Genomic DNA, 19799 nt, shown 5'->3' with positions numbered 1-19799 from the left:
GGCACGCCAGAAAGGAGAGGAAAGAGGAAGCATGAAGAAAGCCCAATGAAATCCCATATGAAAAAGTCTGCGGCGTCGTCTGTGACCCTGCGAAAAGTTCAATAGAACATGGTATGTTGATTTTTATGTTCTGTTAATACATTAAGTGACGGGTATTGATTAAATAATCGTTAGGTAACATGTATTGAAGACGTATTGAAGATATGTGACCTTGAAAAATGTTGATTTCGTTCCGTCGTTGGAATGGGGTAGGGTTTACCATTTTGAACGCAAAATGTTTGTTCATTTGATTTTTCGCTTTCGATGTTACAAATAATATGTTGTCTATTCACGAATAAGTATACATTTGGAATCTGTGACGTAAATGCATATGTGTATGATCGCATGTGACCTTACTGTAATGGGGATTGGGCTCTGAATGTGATCTTAATATGTGAATGAGACTGAAATTTGTTGTGACCTGCGTGAAAAGACTTTGTATGCTTGTGATTCGACTGTTAACATGGTTGATGATGTGTTTTTAGCCATACGATGTCCATTTCACCTATATGTGACCAGGTATTCTCAATGCAAAGACACTCATATGTACATCTACTAATTTCCATCACAGTTGTGGCTATAATGGTTGAAGACCAAACCAAATTTAAAAACAAATGAAAAATATATGTCTGGGTTCTCGTGTTTAATAACATTTGGTAAGAGTGTCCTCAGCTTGATGTTGCATGATCTCTGCTTCATAGGACATGTGGTTCACGGTGGGATATGAAATGGGCCCCATAATCACTTGAAAATTTATATAAAAGTTGTTATTTATAATTCTTAACAGGGTTGAGAATGCGACTGAAACGTGTTGAGAATATGTGGCCTAAATGAAAAGACTTTGTATGCCTGTGAGCTGACTGTTAACATGGTTGATGATGTGCTTTAGTAATATGATATCTATATGTGACCAATTTTACATATATGTGACCTGAATTTAACCTATATGTGACCATATTACCTAAATGTTCTTCCATTTCTGTCTCTGAATTACAATACAGGTACTTAACAATTTTACTATTATTAACGATTTATGTAGGTCTGGCGCTTTAAAATACCTGAAAAAAGTTGGTTTCCTGGCAAGATTACGACTTCTGTGTACAAGGGTATTCTCACCACTATACAAGAAAAGTTAAGCCAAAGCCAAAAACAGGTATTGAGGGGCACATGCTTTGCCCACTTCCTGGATTGCCATGAAATAGTAATTCAATTACAGTTGATTCACTACTTCCTTTTAAGGCAGGTTCAGCACCCGAATGAGGAAGAAATATGGTTTTATGTTTCTGGGCGATACGTCAGGTTCTCCATATCTAAGTTCTGTTTGGTCACAGGATTGAAATGTTCAGGCGATACAGATACTCAGGTTTTTGAAAATAGGCACTCAAAGTTGAAGGCCAAATACTTTTCACAAGTAGATACTATCACACATGAAGATGTAAATGACACATTTCTGTCTGCATGCCAAATGCCTGATCTCGATCTGGTTGAAGCCTTACCAGATAATGATGTTGCAATGTTCGGGATTTTATATTTCCTAACTGCCTATCTCTTTCTCCTTGACTACAAGAAGATTCTCGACCACTTCCTGTTTGTTCTTGTTGAGGACTTTAATGAAATGAACAGTTTTCCATGGGGCAAGCTGCTATTCCAAATTACTCCGGGTGCATTGAGAGATGGACTCAGCAGAAAGACCCCACACTATAGGCTACGAGGAATGCTTGTAGCCTTCCAAGCATGGATATACGAGACTTTTCCCAGTCTTGAAGGCATCGTGGTCACCAGGATATTGAGGGTGCATCCCGCATTGTAAACTGGATGGCAGATGAGCAACCATCAACTGCCAAATTGGAAGGACCCGACTGCTTCTCCAATCCTAAGGTAAAGTTCCAGTAAGCGTCATGCAATTAATACTGAATTTTTGACTTTACATTCATATAAACAACATATTGTATTGCAGATTATGATTTGTGACTTGGAACCATTGGAAAGTGAAATGGCAATGCCATACATGAATGGAGTCCAATACAACAAGCCGATCCAGCCGACGTCCTCAACCGAGAGTCGAAGAAGAACCAAGCGCATGACGGAGAGGACTGTTGAAGATGTCGGTACTAGCGGGAAGTCGGTTCCATTAGTCCTACCTTTGATGGACAGTAATATTGGACAAGTTCACTCTTCAGATGATCACGACGATTTTGTTGCTCCTCCTCCAAGACGGCAGAAGCCATCCGCCCGTGGAAAATCCCCTGTTGTTGAAGGTCCTGCAGCCGCTCATCATTATCTAGAGGATCCACAATCTCATAGGGCATAAAGGGATGATGTAAGTTGTTATTTTAGTCAGCTCTCAATATTTCCATCACTGGTCACACTACATCCACCATTCGAACACCGTACAACATATTCTCTCTTGTCGGACCGTTCAACCATAAACTCAAACATGCTCTATATGGCAAAAAATGACAGACTCATTTTCAAAATATCCTTATCACGGAACACCCTTCCTTCTTCTACCTCTCTAGCATCCGCGATAGACACAACTATGACTTCAGTGTCATAAATGTGACCCATTTTTTCATTTGATGCTTCGCATGTCTCTAATGCCATGTCTTGCAATGTAAACATCTCACCGCTGGAATGCGCATTGACTGGCATTGTAATGGATGTGTTATCTATTTCTACTTCAGCAACGTCAACGATTATCGGATATTTAGCAGGTTCACGCTCCATGTCCTTTAGCAGAACGTATGATAGTGCATTATTGTCATTTTTAATCCTGATGGGAGGCAAATCTTCATTCAATATGTACTTCAATGACAAAGCTACCTTCGTAGGATCCAGAGCAAATTCTGTCATCACTGTTTCCACAAGGGTTAAATAACTGCAGTTGCGAGCTACCGACACCAATGAGGATTGCATTCCATACAGTAAACATACGTGCAAGTACACCATTCTGCAAATTAGAATTAATATCAATAATTTCATCATATGTGAAATATGTCATATGTCACACTGCACAGCAACGAGATCACAAATTAGCAAACCAGGTTACAAATAGTTATGGATAAGACAATCACAAATCGGGTCACAGATTGGTATCATTCAGACTACAGAGTTGACAGGGAGTCACATATGCTCGCAACGAATGAAGAAATATTTGATTTTACATTCTCGACACATTGTGGGCGAAACATGTCACATCAGATAGGTTACAGATCACAAGTCAAGTCACAGTTTCACATAGCAGGTCACACATGATTTCTCCTACATTGTTACACAGAGGTCGCATATACTCGAAGTGAATAACGACACGTTTGATGCTAAATACGTGGACATAGTTGTTGAAACACTTCACATTTCACAGTATAGAGGTTACAGTTTCATAGATCAGGTCACATTTACACATACAGTTCACGCATGTGACACAGACGTCTACTGCAATTCTACTGAATAGCAACCTGTGACGAGAAACCAGCTAACGACGATATTATACTAATTTTGTGACCAACGACATTAGTCTCGTGATTGTTGATTTCAAGTTGTGATCGCAGCAAAATACACTATTACCTGTAACTATGATTTTAGGACTATTAGCCAGGGACAATCAGCACTTCTGTGGCTAGTAATGATTTCTGGTCCCCTGCAATGATGATTTTTGGACCAATTCGTGTTACGAAATTCAGTTCGGAATGTGACATTCGAATCGACGAAAAAACATTCATATTATTACCTGGATTGGCTTCTCCCACAATTATTTCGTTTTTATGGAATCGACACCAATCTCTGTGACCTGATAGGTAATGAAATCGACCAATTTGTAGTAAAATCAATCGGCAACATCAATTTCATTGCTGCGCATAATGAAATCAGGTAGATTTTTTGAAATTTTTGGTTACGAATTTTTTACATTTGGACTCCTATTATATATGGTAAGTGAGCTTAATTGTAGGAAATGGATGTAACAGAATCTCTCTCTCTCTCTCTCTTTCTCTCTTTATCGCTATACATATATATATATATACACCGGACATTTGAATTTTCAATCATTGTGGGGGGTTTTTGATTTTGGGTGTTCTATACCCTCGAGTTGTGATTTTTTCCCGTAAAAGAAAAAGGTGTAGGAATCTAGTATTGGGCTTCGGTGAGCTCAAGATCACCCAGCCCAAAAATGAAGGTATTAATTAGGCCCAAAATATTTGAAGAGCCCAGCCATTACCCACCCAACTCATGGTCAAAATTTGGTTCTGAATCAAACGATCGAAACCCAGTTCTCTCAGATCTCTGTTCGACCATTCTCTGATCCCTCTGGCTGAAATCAAACCATAAACATTCGGCAATCCGCTCGCGACATTGAGTATTCCCTTGCGAATTCTTCAGTCTCAACATGCCAGGTATTTTACTCTTTGTAATTCTCCATATTTCCGGTTATATATGTATCGCAACTTGTATGTTATGTATGTATTTCGTTTGACAGAGATTTTGAGAAAGCTTTCTTTTATCGTTTTTCAGTCAGTGCTTTAATGGGTTGTCTGTTGGCTAGATTTCTAATGGGGAAAATTGCAGGGAAGTATTTGTAATAAGGAAAACTAATTAATCTCTTGTTTAGAGTAATATACTCATTGTAGGACCGTGTCATAGATTAAAACCCTCATAAACTCTTGATATAAGCTGTGAAAGCTAGGGTTCAATTATTTTATTGGTCACTGAACTCTGCCACTGGTTACTAGTAACTGATTTCAAAACGTAACTCATGGTCACTAATCTTTGCATCCTGTTACACATCCATCACTGAGATGGACTCTGTCGTTAATGGAAATTCCGACGTTGCTTACATAATTCCAATGTGCCTTTCCAGTCAAATGCAGCCCGCTTAACAAAACACCATTCACTTTTCCAATTAACCCTTCTAAAATACAACTTTCACGTTCCAAATTATAAAACCCTTCCAAAACACGACTTCCAGTTGTTTTTGATTTTGCTGGTCAAGGCAAGGGGAGGTGATGGTGAGACTGGAAGATGAGGGTGGCACCCTGCAAATGTTGCGAATTCAGGTTTCAACCATCACGTTCATCTAATTTGTCAATGGCTGCATGGAGGGTTTTGGGCGAGACGATGATGGAGCTTAATTTTCTACAATTGTTGGATGAATATGAGAGCTCCAATTCACCTTGGATTATTATTATTATAACCATCATCATCATCATCATCATCATCATCATCATCATCATCAACATCATCATGGGAGTTGTATTTTTTAAGGATTTAAGTCGTGGTTTTAGTTGGAAAAGTAAGTGGCCTTTTGTTGAGCTAGCAGTATTTGATGGGGAAAGGCTACCACTTAGAAATTCTGTGAGCCATATTAGCATTTCCGTCAAAGCAAATAGATGGAATCCATCTCAATGATGGATGCATTACACGACTCAAAGACTAGTGACCATCGAGTTATACTTTGAAGATTAGGGAGTTATTAGTAATTGTGGGCAAAGTCTAGTTACCAATAATATAATTTAACCGTGAAAGCAAAATTATACATAGTGTTAAAATCATGTCTTAATTGAGTGTGTCTATTTGCTCGCTCCAGTTTGCAAAATGGATCTCAAGATACTTAAAATAAAATTATCTTCATGTGCATTTTAACAAGGGAAATAGTGTGATTTATCTATTAAGAGATTGTTCTGCCTTTGGATTTAGATCACAGTTTTGGTTCATCTTTTTGAATTTTTGGGTTATGGAAAATTTTTAATTATATAGAAGGTTATTTTCAAAGTCTTGTAACTATTAACCACTTGTTCTTTGAATGCCAATTCAGAGCAACCCGGGACCAAATCTGGCTTGCGGTATAGCTCTATGCTTGGACTCAGACCCTTAACTGACCATGTGGTTATTTGCATGGTAGGATTTACATGGAAAGATCCTAATCTCTCATTTATATATAGTGCTTATCACCCGTGGCTGGAAAGAGAGAATCGAATTTTCGTGACACCAGAAACTCAAGAACATTAGCTCAGCTCATAATTTTTTACATATGAACTAAAATTAGAGATGGGTTATAATGAAATTTTCCTGGAGTGAAGGGTATAATGATGTCCAGGGCCCCACCCATTATTTAAGGATGTATGTTAATGTCCATTTGCTAATGTCTCAATTCGGATGCTGAGAAAGTAGAGAAAAAACTCAAAAGGAAGTTTGTAACTTCAATATTTCCCATTAAAATTTAAAAGCATGTCTGTGAGCTGCCAATGTATAATGCCTTGATGCATCATCCAACAATGAACAGTTTGTGGCATCAATAATTGAACACCGTTCTACACTAGGGAACTCGATGTCACTTCTGTAGTATTTCTAATGATATAGTTAAAAGATATAGCTACTTACATTGCCTCTTGGAATAAATTCTGTTATCTAAGCTTTAGTCATTGGTAAAAGAAAAGAGAGCTAGGAATTCTTCTAAATACGTATTAGGCTAAATATCGTTTCATTCTAACCCAAAAATAGTGGTTGAGCAGTGGACAGCGTGTTCGCTAATTGTGTAATTATTCATAAGTACATGCATTATTACTTTAAGTCATCATCATGGATTGTGTTTTGATATTACTTTGTGTCTAGTAAGCATGATCATCACGATCAATGAGTAGAGATGCCGTGGCTCCGTTTAGTTCTGCATGTCATGGAACTATCTAGAATCGCAAATCTGTTTTCAGCACGTAGTCACTCCCTTGCGGTCTCTTCAGCCATCATATCCCTTGGACTTCGGGTAGTCTTTCGGGGCAACGACATTGTTAGCGGCACCTCCGCTAGTACTAGCAGTTGATTGCTTGATTTGCATGACCTCCTAGCTCATTTTCTCCAATGTCATGGCCAACTTGTTCACCTGCCTTGTATTGCACCAACGGTATCAGCGACTTTAGCTTGGAGAAGGGTGAAATTTTCACCCATGGCGGTTTGTCGGACTCTCACAACCTAAACATCATGCTTCACCGCCTAGACATCGGCCCCCAATGATGCCTGATCTTCCTTCACCTCTTAGACATAAATTTGAAAAATCTCTCAACTTTCCAATAGCGTGATCCTCCAACGTCTCAAAGGAGTGCTTCAAGGATTAGACCCTATCACTCATATTGATGATGATCGGGTTGAATTTTTCCTTCGTCATTAAAGCTTTCTGTACTTTGCTCCTACCACGTGCTTTACTCCCATTGCTCCATAGGAATTTTCTCTCTCAATTCTCTATTACTCTCCCCTTTCCTTCATGTATTCATTTATGTGATTTACAAATGATCAAGCATTCTATTTATATGCAAACTCATCGTATGGAAGTTGGCATTAATGGTTAGGATTAATCTTGATTCAAGGGTCCTTATTGGTTGTAAATTGTCTTCCACCTCCTTAGACCATAAGGTGGTTAAGTTGAAATTTGCTACCTTGCAAGTTGCATGTCTCTACACTTGCAAATTGTCATGTTGCAATGTGTCTTGTCCATTTTCAACTCCATGCAAGTGGACATGTTTCCATCATGATGGTCAAGTTGGACTTTGTTTCCTCAAACAAGTTGTCAAGTTGCATTTTGGCCTCCTTATGCAAGTTGCCCAATTGGTACAAGTTGACACCCACTTGCATTCAAAACCAAGTTGCTTGGCACCCACTTGCATTCAAAACCAACTTGCTTGAGGAAGTAAAGTTTAACTTGATCACCATGATGGAGACATGATCATTTGCATATGAGTTGTAGAGATTGAAAATGGACAAGACATGTCACATGATAACTTGCAAGTGTAGAAACATGCAACTTGTAAGGTAGCAAATTTCAACTTGGCTACATTGTGGTCTAAGAAGGTGGAAGGCAACTTGCAACCAATAAGGACCCTTGGATCAAGATTAATCCTAGCCATTGATACCAACTTGTATACCATAAGTTTGTCTATTAATAGATGTGCTTGGTCATTTGTAAATCACATGAATACATGAAGGAAATGAGAGAGAAAATTCCTATGAATGGAATGGAAGTAAAGTGAGATAGAGTGATATTTTTGTAGAGAGAAAATATTAGAGAGTTTATAAATAGTTCTCTCTTATATTTATATAAAGAAGTTTTCCCCAAATAAATGTGTGTGCCATTTTCCTCATAATTTTCTATCTACCTTTTCTATCAAAGTTAACATATAATTAAACCTCATTAGTTAAATTATTGGGGGTTTAAGGCTCACTTAATGATATCTTGTGGGTACGGGAGTTGTGGAGCGCTAAGGCTTCACGGTTCAAGCGTAGTTCGGGAGTAACGAAATTGGGCCCGTGATAACGTGCTCCAGAATGGTAAAAAGACCAAGTGCTATTAGCAACCCTATCTAAATTCTTACTCTTTATCCTCCAATTCATGGCAGCAATCAACACCGTTGAGTAGCTCTCTAAACACTCTGGTGATCGAAAAAGGGTTGAAGAAGGGTGACTTGACGAGGAGGTGGCAAGAGATTCGTTGGCTTCGAATTTTGGGGTCAACAAAAGTATATGAACAATGTCAGGATCTAGAGCCTGTTTGGTACTGATTCTTATAATCAATTTTTTGACCGTTAGAGAGAAAAATGGGTCTCACCTGTGAGTGAAAAGGTCAAAAATGACAACTGGCTATGTTCAAAAAATTGATTTTTTGGCCTGAAAAATTAGAACCAAACGGGGCACCAATAGGGTTGTCAATGGATCGGATATGGAGCGGATCTATCCAAATCCGATCCGATCCGTTAAGAAAAATTATTCGATCTGATAATCCGACGGATATTTAATTGTTAAATCCATATCCGATTTGCTATGTTATCGGATATCCGATCTGATAATCCGATTCGAATTTTTTTTCACCAATTTTTTCCCAAAAAAAAATATTTTAACTATCTTGATGGGCTCACCTAATATACTAGAAGGCCCAAATCAATTTTTTATTCAAGTGATGCTCTTTTAGTTCCTTTTAAAGAAGATTTCTCTTGGAATGTTTTAATAATCTTCTTGTGTGGGATACTACATTTTTAAATGGTACTTCTCTTCTAATGTTTTAATGGTCTTTCAATGTGAGATACTACTCAATTGTCAATTCTAAGTGTTTACTAGTTTATTTTATTATTTTCACTAAAAATCATAGCCTTAAAAAAATTAAAATAAAAAACAATATCAATTTTAACAAAGTAAATTATTTTTGGACATATTAATTATTAGTTTGTGATAAAATTATTTTTGGACATATTAATTATTAGTTTGTGATATTATAAAACAAATTACTATAGTTATTTTTATCTTATTTTATTTAATAAAAAATTAAACCTCTTTGAATATTTCAATTAAAAATATTATACTATTATCTAATATTATTTATTATTTGAAAATTATGTGTAAAGCATAATATAAGTTTCAAAATGGAAAAAATTATGTTTAATAAATTATGATATAATATATAAAATATATAATATTATTATAATAAATCGAATCGGATCGGATCGACATATATCCATATTTGCTCCATTTAGTTAACGGATTATCGAATTCGGATCTTAATCGGATGATCGGATTGAAACCTTAAATCCATCTCCCGTTAATTTCATCGGATTCGGATCAAAATTCAATCCATTGATAGCCCTAGACGCCGATAAAACCAAAAAGAAAATGTGATGGTGTACAATGATGTCAGAATTCCCATTATGCCAGTTGATTCCGTTATTTTGGCTCCTAGATGTTGTGGCAACGTTATGTAATTCATTTATTAACCTGTCAGTGATAAGAATACAATATCCTTTCAGAAGCCATCTAATGCATTTATTTGTGTTCATATTGCAGTAAATGAAGAGCCCATTCTATCAAACAATGGGACTTCAACTCTCCAGCTACCACTTTCCCAGCAAAAGCGCTTGTACTGGTGGCTCTTACTGGCTCTTAACATAATTTTTCTTCTTGTTGGTCAAGCTGCTGCTGTCCTTTTGGGAAGATTTTATTACGACAAAGGTGGAAATAGTACATGGATGGCCACTCTTGTTCAAACAGCTGCTTTCCCTGTCCTTTTCATTCCTTATTTTTTCCTTCAATCCTCGGAAGAATCTTCAAATGTGTTAAACCTGCCTTCCATTATTACCCTATCACTAATCTATATTGTCATTGGAAGTCTCATTGCTGGAGACAACATGCTCTATTCTGTTGGACTATTATATCTATCTGCCTCTACTTATTCTCTCATTTGCGCCACACAGTTAGCCTTCAACGCTATTTCCTCTTACTTCATCAATCACCAAAAGTTCACTGCTTTAATTTTTAATTCTGTAGTTATTCTTTCATTATCCGCTTCTCTCATTGCAGTCAATGATAATTCGAATGAACCTTCAGGAGTCCCTAAGGGTAAATATATCCTGGGGATCGTAACCACTCTTTCAGCTTCTGCTATGTACTCTGTTTTGCTTTCCCTCATGCAGCTAACATTCCAGAAGGTTCTAAAGAAGGAAACATTTTCTGTGGTTTTGGAAATGCAAATTTATACATCAGTTGTGGCTACTTGTGTTTCCATTGTAGGACTTTTCGCAAGCGGCGAATGGAAGACTTTAAGGGGGGAAATGGACGGTTTCACTACTGGAAAACTTTCTTACATCATGACTTTGGTTTGGACGGCTGTGGCATGGCAACTTTGTTCTGTCGGTGTTGTAGGTTTGATCTATGTAGTCTCCTCTCTTTTCTCCAACGTTATTAGTACTCTTTCCTTGGCCGTTACTCCTATTGCATCTCTTATCGTCTTCCAAGACAAGATGAATAGTGTGAAAATAATTGCAATGCTGATGTCATTTTGGGGTTTCGCTTCTTACATATATCAGAACTATCTTGATGATATTAAGGCTAGGAAAACAAAAGCTGATGCTAATGATGCCTCTACCAGTTCTTGTTGCTGATAATTTTGATTGGCAGGTCGAGTCGATCCAAAAGATTGCGTAAGACCTTGTGTTATAGAATTTATCGACTATTCTTCTCTCATTGTAAATGCCTTCTCCCTTGGTTATATAGATTCTACATTTGATATGTTATTTTTATCGTCCCCTGCTGAAAGTTATTTTCTTGGAGCGGAACATGGATATATGTTTGAAATTCAATAGAATGCTTATTTTTAATGAGTGCTTATTGTTTTGTGCCTTTTTTCGCTTCACTTCATATGATCTTTTAGATCAAGTACTGTAATATGATTCTCGGTTCTAGTCTCATTGATCCATTTATCAAAATTATGCAAGGGTTAGGCTTTAATATGATTCTCGGTTCTAGTCTCATTGATCCATTTATCAAAATTATGCAAGGGTTAGGCTTTGATTGAAAAAGTAAATTGTATTGAGAATACACTTTAAAAGATGTGCATATGGTCCTTTCAAATGGCTCAAACTTTTAGACGAAGTGGTTTGATGCATATAAAAAGTCGGTTAATGTTTCGTTTCATCTTAAGAACTAGATGTTTCGTGGATTTGTAATCTTTATACTTTTTCAACACTTCTAGTGCATGTTAGCTTTGCGGTTTTAGATAAGGGTGAAAATTGTTACATATTGAAATTGAACTTCTTTATCCTTGTTTATACTATTAACATCTTTGATGCGTTGGAGGATGATACTGGGCAGGGAAAAAAAAAAGGTCAAAATTTTATCTTTAATTCAATATAATATATACTATTGTTCAAATACTACCTATCCAGATGGTTTGAAACGAACAAATATCAATAAAGAAGAAAAATGAATTTAAAAGCACTTAACAACTGGATTGATCGCATCCGCTTTATTCGAAGTAGATTCTACCAAGTAAGCCCTTATTTGGTTTTGTTAAAATCAAATTTTTAGTAGATTTTGATAAAAATCGATGAAATGTGTGAGTGAAAAGTTGATAAAAATTGTGGTCCATAGAATGTGTGATTAAATTTAATTGTTGATATTGACTTACATTTTATCAACTGTTTTAGCTAAATCAAACTTGGATTAAGTTTTAGGAAAAATTTATAAATCTTGTACTAAGTATGGAGACTTCAAAAATCAGGTTTTAAGTTTGTAAGATGCAAAAATCAGGTTTATTAGTCAATTAATTAAAAATATTTATTAAATAAAGATAATAAAGTCTCAGTTATTTGATTAATGGTCATAGATTTATTTACAGGTCACATATCGCCAAATTAATTAGTCACAGATTATTTTGTAGTCACAAATCAAAAGTTTTATAGGTCACAGATTATTTTTAATTTATAGATCTATCAAATTATATGTTACATTTTATCTATGGGTCAGTTTGTTGGTTAAAAATTATTTTTTAATCACAAATAATAAAATAGTTGGTCATATGCACCATACACCCAACCTTGATGCTAATCCATCGCTAATTTTTGGTCACAAACGGCTAAATAGTTGGTTACAGACATTCCCACCCCGTCACTGCCACCACAACCACCACCAACATCATCAGACAACAACACATAATAGTTGGGCACCATCGCCTCCAAAACCACCATCTCACCAACATGAGCACCACCGTCTCCTGCCATCTCCATCATGAGCACCACCGTACCCTAACACCACCACACCACTACACCCACAATACACCACCATCGGACACCGCACCACCCACAACACACCACCACCCTCCGACTTCACATTGCCACACCTCTACCACAAAATCAATCAGCACCACCACAAAACCACCAAGAAACATCGGTAAAACCGCCACAAAAATACCACAAGCCATTGCAGAACAACACAAAACTGCTGCAGCGACCGTACCGGCCTATCTCCTTGCACAACACTTCTTAGGTCGCGCACTGCACATCGCATGTTGTAGAACTGAGAGTCGTCGTTCACAATAAGTGACGGGCACTCCTCAATGATGACAGCGATGGGAAGAGGTTATAGAGAGAAAACAACAGATCGAAAAATAGAAAGGCTGTCGATGACGATTGTGAACAGCCGATCGCCACGCTGTTGTGAACGGCGACCCATTCAAACATGACCCAAACCAGTAGCTTCACCTCTCCACGCCGACACCGACACATTTCCTTCATCGCTTTTGCAGTGGTTGAATGGGTTGTTGAGAGGAGAAAAGGAAGAGACGGGAATCTTGTTTCAAAATTGGGTGAAATGAATAGGGTTTTTAACTGAATTGGGGGAATTAATAATACTTGATTTTTTTATAAATATACGTCACTCCTAACTTTTGAATTTAAAAGTTTAAGTACCTGATTTTATGTAATTTTCGCTTAAATTTTCAACCTCCAACAGTAGCCAAGATAGGTCTTTGGCCGTTTAGCTTCAGCTTACACGTTCAGCTTGTACATAATTTTGTTATTATTATTATTATCTGAGGTAGGTGGAGCAGGGGAGAGCGAGGGAGTGTGGAGCTTGACAGGGATTGTTGATAAGCTGTGCCCTAGAATAATCGTATTTTTTGACAAAAAAAATATTTCGTAAAGTGCCTTCATTTATTTTTGCATAATTGCAGCCACTGACCTAAATATTTCAATTTGTTGCATATTTTACTCAGACCTTTCATTTATTGCAGTACTGGTCCCAACATTTCATTTCTATGCGACGAAAGTACCTCTTGACAGAGTCGACCAGTAAAAATGAGTTTGACCAATCTCGCTAATGTACCACTCTCATCTCTTTATTATAATTTCATAATTAATATGATATTGTTCCTATGTTTTCCTTTGTTTTGCTGAGTTGAAGCCTTACTGAAAATAAAAATATTATGTTTTACTTTATTTTCAAATTAAATTAACTAAAAGAAATTCAAACCACTGAGGATCTAACAATTGTATGCAAAATGATCGTGCTAAAGTTTTCGGCTTATAAGTTATAATTTGGTATTGGGATTGATTAGTTTATTAAAAGTGGGCCAAAATGGGATGTGACATTGAAACTATGCACAAATTTGAGCAATTTTTTGGTGACTTTGCGTGTTTAAACCTACTTCTTGTGGGGATGGGACCAGTCACCAACTCATAAGTAAAACTTAACTTTGAAGAATCACTTAATTGTTCAATATAAATATTCAAATGGAAAGGGCATTATATTTTTCTGACAGACCAAACTTTACATTATTACATGTTAGGTTAAGTTTGAAAGTTATTGTTCTAGTAAAGAATTATTTTTTTAAACCTAGTAAAAAAGTAACTTTAAAAATTGTTTTTACCACAAAATTAAAATTAAAATTTACTTTTCTAAGCTCAACCAAGTATCCTATACGGCAGGAAGCAACGTGGGTGGAGGGATCGAGGGGAACTTGGAAGGGTTTTGGAGAGAAAACGATGGGCGGATGAAACGAAAGAAGCAATTGAGAATTAAGTGAGGAGAAAGATGGTGAGGTTGGAAGAAAGGAGAAAAATGTGTAGTTAAGTAAGTAAAGAAAAGTTTTAAGAGAATGTGTAGAATATTTTATTGTATGAATGTGTAGTTGAAAATGATCATATAACAAACCATAAAATAAATTAATGGAAATCAAATAAGCCCTAAAATTAATGTTTCGACTTTAAAAAGTAAATTATAAGTAACTTTAATGTCATCCAAGCATAGGCATAGTGGCTAATCTATTACAATTTAACAATTGATACCCAAATTAGTTATACATTCTATTGATCATGTCTAATATGCGATGTTGATATTATTGCTTAACATGTTGCGATTAATTTTTCAAAATTCTTAAAGTTAAACATGTATCTTGTATATTAGTGTCGAATCGACGATTACTAGATTATCCATCTAATTATGTCATGAAAAGATAAAAAAGAAGTATTAAACCATCTGGTGGGGTCCTGTCACCCTGTTCGACTTTGATATGAAATCTCGGTTTCATTTCAAATATACAAATTCATCGTACATTATTAAAGTCTAGAATTTAAGATCTCTTTTCACATGAATATTGTGTATCCTTTTCGAGCTAACTAATGACATTCCACCAATAGTCACGGTCATGAGAACTAGACTTGTACATCATTTGATTTGGATGTGGTTGTCACGTATAAACTCTCATTTATCCCTTTTTCTTGTAATTTTTTCAACAACTTTTTCTGATTGATTTGGACCTTTTATCAAGTTCTACTAGTAACATGATTGTGTAGAAATTAAATTTCATTCCTTAAAGTATCTATCTTCTTTTATATATTAGCGAACATTTCTATTCAGAATCACTCGAATTAAACTAAAACGGGACCAAATTAGCCATTATTATTTGAATGGGTTTTTACGAAACTCTGAATAATTCGAACAATTACAATATAAACTTTCGATCCCATGAATACTATTCATTAACAAACAGAAAATCACGACGAAATCATTAGTTTTCCACAAGATAAGATTAAATTTTGATTTTTTTTTCAGAAAATAATAAACCACATAAATTCAAGAGAAGATGCCCAATTGACATCATCATATCAGATTAAGTATAATTAGTAATAATTTTGGATGTTCAATTTTCTACAAATCCGTTGGCAACGACACTTGCGAAGCTAAATCCACAGGAATTAATTTGAATTAGTTGTATGCAAAAGGACAATTGATCCGTTGATAAATTTAAAAGATAAAAAATCTCTAAATTGGAATAATTGGAGAAGTGGGGCCCCTCAAACATTGCGTTTACAAAGGATAATTTTTTAAGGTTTGGTTCGTTTGTATTTAACGTAATCTTTTGTCACACTTATGAAAATTGTGTGCATGCATTAAATTTTGATTAAAAAAAAAAAAAAAAAAAACTTGCCTATATATGAAAATACATTGTTTGACACCAAATGAAAATAATTAAAATTTGTGTCATCTCTAAGAGTGTGTTTGATTGATTTTATTTTTCATGAAAAATGTCATTTTTCTAACAAATTTCGACTTTTAGGGTGTTTGGTCGATAATTTTTTTATGAAATATATTTTCCAACTTTTGATCGCGTGATCGCCTCAAAAAAAACGGAAAATATTTTTCTTTAGGGAGGGATGATTTTTATTTTCATGTAATTTGCTATTTTTTCACTTTCTCTCATCTGCTCACCAATAAAATCAAACAAATTTAATTAATAATTTTTATACAAATAAGTTCTTGAAAATTAAATTTCCTAGAATTTATTTTCTTTCTATGCAAAAATCATGCTCACAATCAAACGCACCGTAACTGCTTAAGCTTTAAATAAAAAGAATATTCAACAGTATGTACCATGAGATTTCTCGATCTAACATGAAAAAAATTGTAATAAGCTTTCCTTTTAAAGCTATTCACTTTCGACTCTTAAAAACATACAAACACAAATTTAACGAACATGTTGATTTCAAATACTGTTGATAATGAATTGTATAAAGCTAAAAGATCGTTTAGTATGGCTTTTAAAAAAATTCAAAATGGTCTTCTACACCCCCAAAAACTTTTGGACATATTTGATTAATTTTATAAAAGTGATTCTAGTTACAAAGTTTTTCGAGGAAGTTGATCCAAAGTGAATTCTTCGGAAGCTCTTCTGAAAAATAATACTATTATAGAAATTAGTTTTTACACACAAATTAAAGTAACTTTTTTCAGTAAGCTCTTTATAAGAAACATAAGCAAAAAAATGAAAGTTACCAAACAGGCCCAAAGACCTCCCTTTAAACTCTTATTAAAAAAATTTATTCAAATTCTTCCAAATCTATGATGTTTGGTGGAGATTAAAATTAAATTTTTTAGTAAATTGTGATAGAAGTTTTTTGAAATGTGTAGTTGAAAAGTTGTGGGACCCATGAAAGATGACGTTAATATTAATTGGTTGATTTTGATTTATATTAAAATCAAATTTTAATCGGAACCAAACATGGGTTATGAGTTTTTCGATCCTTTATTTAGATCGCAATAAAAAAATTTTATTTTTATCATTTCAAAAATATGGTTGCACCAATATGCTACCATGTTATTGATGTGTAGTCAAAGACAAGGGAAAGTGAAAAACTACTTGAGCCCTCATTATTTCAAATCATAATTTGTCGTTCTCTTATTTTCAATCAAGTAATTTTTCATAAAATAATATTATAAGTAAAAAAAAAATTCCCTTTTTTCAACCATACATTCTCTAAGTCCCCGTTTGGCACTCATTAAATTAAATTTCATTTCTCTTCCCTCTATTTTCAACCACATCATTTTTCATAAAATAATAATACACGTAAATTGAAAATCTTTTTTTCTTTTTCAACCAGTTATTATCCAAAAAATAATATTCCACCCATTATAATTTGAAATGATGGAGGCAAATCGAGGGTAAAAAATATTATTTCAAAAATTATAAATTGAAATAATGGGCCAAACGGGAGTAGGTCTCATGCACTGCACTTGAAAAGAATACACTGATATCAAATCCAAATTATCCTTATCAAACTCCCACTAATTACAGTCAAAATTTAAATTGCCTTTTCAAGTTTGAATTCGTTGATGCCAATTATATCTAATCATGAAATATGTTGATCCTATTGATAAAAAGTTTAATTGACAGGAACAAAACTATAATAAACTCCTCTCTCTCTCTCTCTCTCTCTCTCTCTCTCTCTCTCTCTTTTAACTTATGGATCATTACAAAGTTAATATTCAATTATAGTTTTTTTTTAATCTACAATCTATTAAAAATCCCATGAAATGAGGATTATTTAAACTATCTCTATAGCACCTTATTTAATTTATTTTTATTAATTAACATATTTATGAAGTGTGTTAAATTGGTCGAGATGAGCCCCGCTCAGCGCTTTCATCATTAGGTTCGGCTCAGTTCATAACACAAGCTAGTTCACATTCATTTGTCGGTGAGCCAAACATGTGCCGGCTTGTTTAATTGATGTGTGGCTCAACTCATTTTATCGTATTTTCAGGTTCATTGAAGTGAAATCAGCCGAGCACAACCTAACATGCATTATTACAATAATATATGTTAGCTCCACTTACACACATTAATCAACATTTCAACTCACAAAAGTTTATCTATTATTTAATGAGGGGGGCAAATACATTACTCCATTATAGAGTATTATTTCTTTACAACCACCCCAATCTACTATTTAACTTAAACATAAATAGGACAAAAACGCTGAATATTTAAAATGAAATCAGGGGTATTTCTGTATATTCACTCACAACATTTTATACTTGTAAAAAAAATATCAAAATTTCTTCTGTTCAATGAGAGTGTACATCCAAGAAGAGAGTAATGAAAAAGAAAGGGTAAAACAGTAATAGTCATTGAGTCAGGGGGCAAAACGGTGGTTTCAGTGAATGAGAAAGGGTTCATTAACGGCCATGAGGTGTGGCCAAATGTGAATGGTCATGGGGATTTAATGGTTGGGATTGTACCTCCCGAAATCGCAGAGCTTTCGGGACCTGTTCTTGCAAAACGACGACGCACTAGAGAGATAAGGCTTCGTCGGAATTCTACCGTCGCCGGCGACCACCGTCTCAGGTAGAACCCCCTTCTGATTCCAGTGTAAGTTTGGGCTAGCACGGACTAAAGGGCTCAAGCAACATGCAAGACTCGAAACATTCCTACAGTTTCCCGAAAACCCTCCACGGCGTCGCATCGCCGGCGTCCTCCGCGGCGTCTGCTTCCAACCTTGAGAAGACTCTGAAGAGTATCCGCTCAGTCCCCCTTGAAAATGTTCCTCGTTGGAATCCCTAGCAGGCGACATTCCACGGTCTAGATTGCGGCAGTTGCTCTTGCGGCCACCGATCACATTTTGGTCAAGGGAAAGCGTACGAGTTTGCTTTTTCTGCCGGACAGGCAGAATGGTGGGAAACCACAAAGGAGGAGATGCAGCACACGCAACACCAGGATCCGATATCGGACCAGAATCCGAATCCCGTTTCTCCGTTTTGGATCTAAAAAGACCGGAAAAAAGCGAAGAAAATCTCCCACCGCTTCTCTTCTTCTCGACTTCAACTGTTATCGAACTGGCGGGTGCCACCAGGGGACTGCGGTAACGCAGGTGCCACGTGGCAGCGGCGTCGGATTTCCGGCAAGCTACATAAGGGGATACAGACCGGGGAAAAGCAAGAGCCGGTTGTGTATCGAAATTCCGGCTACCTTCTTGTGCTTCTTTCCCGGCCTGGACAGCTATAACTGCAAATAGACGTTCGCGAAGGCAGGAGGCGCATACGCCGACGCCGCTACTAAAATCCACTGGGTGTTTTTCACACTTCATCTACCAATATATCAAATTCTGTAACTCTGTTATCTGATTTACAGAATCGATGGGTTTGTTGAATGGGCAAAGCGGCTGAGTGAAGATTACAAAGGTGAGGGGGTTTGTCTTTTCCTTTCAACTTTGAGAACTCTCAAATGAGAATAAGAAAACATTATAATAGGGGGAGAGGACCAGCATGCATATTTGTTGGTGTTGGGGCTAATGGGCAAATCTTGTACCTTGTTGATTAATTAATTAACAAGGGAAATTTCATCCTAGAAAAACAAAGATTGGGGAAAGACCAACGCATTTGGTCCGCCTGGAACAACCCAACGGAGTGGCACGAGAGATGAAATTAAATTCGAATAAATTGACCATATCCGATTCGTAATTGGTCTCACAAGCACTTGTTTGAGCCCCATTTTGATAGAGAAAATAAATTTTTAAATAGTGTATTGATGGAAAATGTGTTGTTAAAAAATAAGAAAAAATTTTGAATTTACGTGTAATATTATTTTATTGAAGAATGTGTGATTAAATAATGTCAAAATACTATTTAAAAATGTATTTTAAAAAAAAAGGGGGGGGGGGGGGCCCAAACAAGGGCTATAAGGG

At 35.8% G+C, this 19799-nt stretch overlaps 2 protein-coding genes across 2 annotated transcripts in view; one reads left to right on the top strand and one right to left on the bottom strand.

Moving 5' to 3' along the window:
* Positions 1 to 4266: 4266 nt before the first annotated feature.
* On the top strand, positions 4267 to 11181 carry LOC111383205 (probable purine permease 11). The gene is made up of 2 exons (XM_023007287.1): positions 4267 to 4427; positions 9850 to 11181. Exons 1-2 carry the CDS (start codon positions 4421 to 4423, stop codon positions 10941 to 10943), a joined length of 1101 nt encoding a protein of 366 aa, XP_022863055.1. The 5' UTR covers positions 4267 to 4420; the 3' UTR covers positions 10944 to 11181.
* A 7157-nt stretch (positions 11182 to 18338) lies between these two features.
* The window catches only part of LOC111377376, a 6178-nt gene continuing 4717 nt past the window's right edge, over positions 18339 to 19799 (bottom strand). The window contains exon 3 of the mRNA XM_023000455.1: positions 18339 to 19202. Within this exon, the coding sequence (XP_022856223.1) occupies positions 18339 to 19202 (864 nt within the window). The remainder of the gene's footprint in view (positions 19203 to 19799) is intronic.

The sequence above is a fragment of the Olea europaea genome, chromosome 3 (genome assembly GCF_002742605.1).
Source record: "Olea europaea var. sylvestris chromosome 3, O_europaea_v1, whole genome shotgun sequence".
Taxonomy (NCBI): domain Eukaryota; kingdom Viridiplantae; phylum Streptophyta; class Magnoliopsida; order Lamiales; family Oleaceae; genus Olea; species Olea europaea.
The sequence above is the reverse complement of the archived record's forward strand: the minus strand, read 5'-3'. Positions and strand labels throughout refer to the sequence as shown.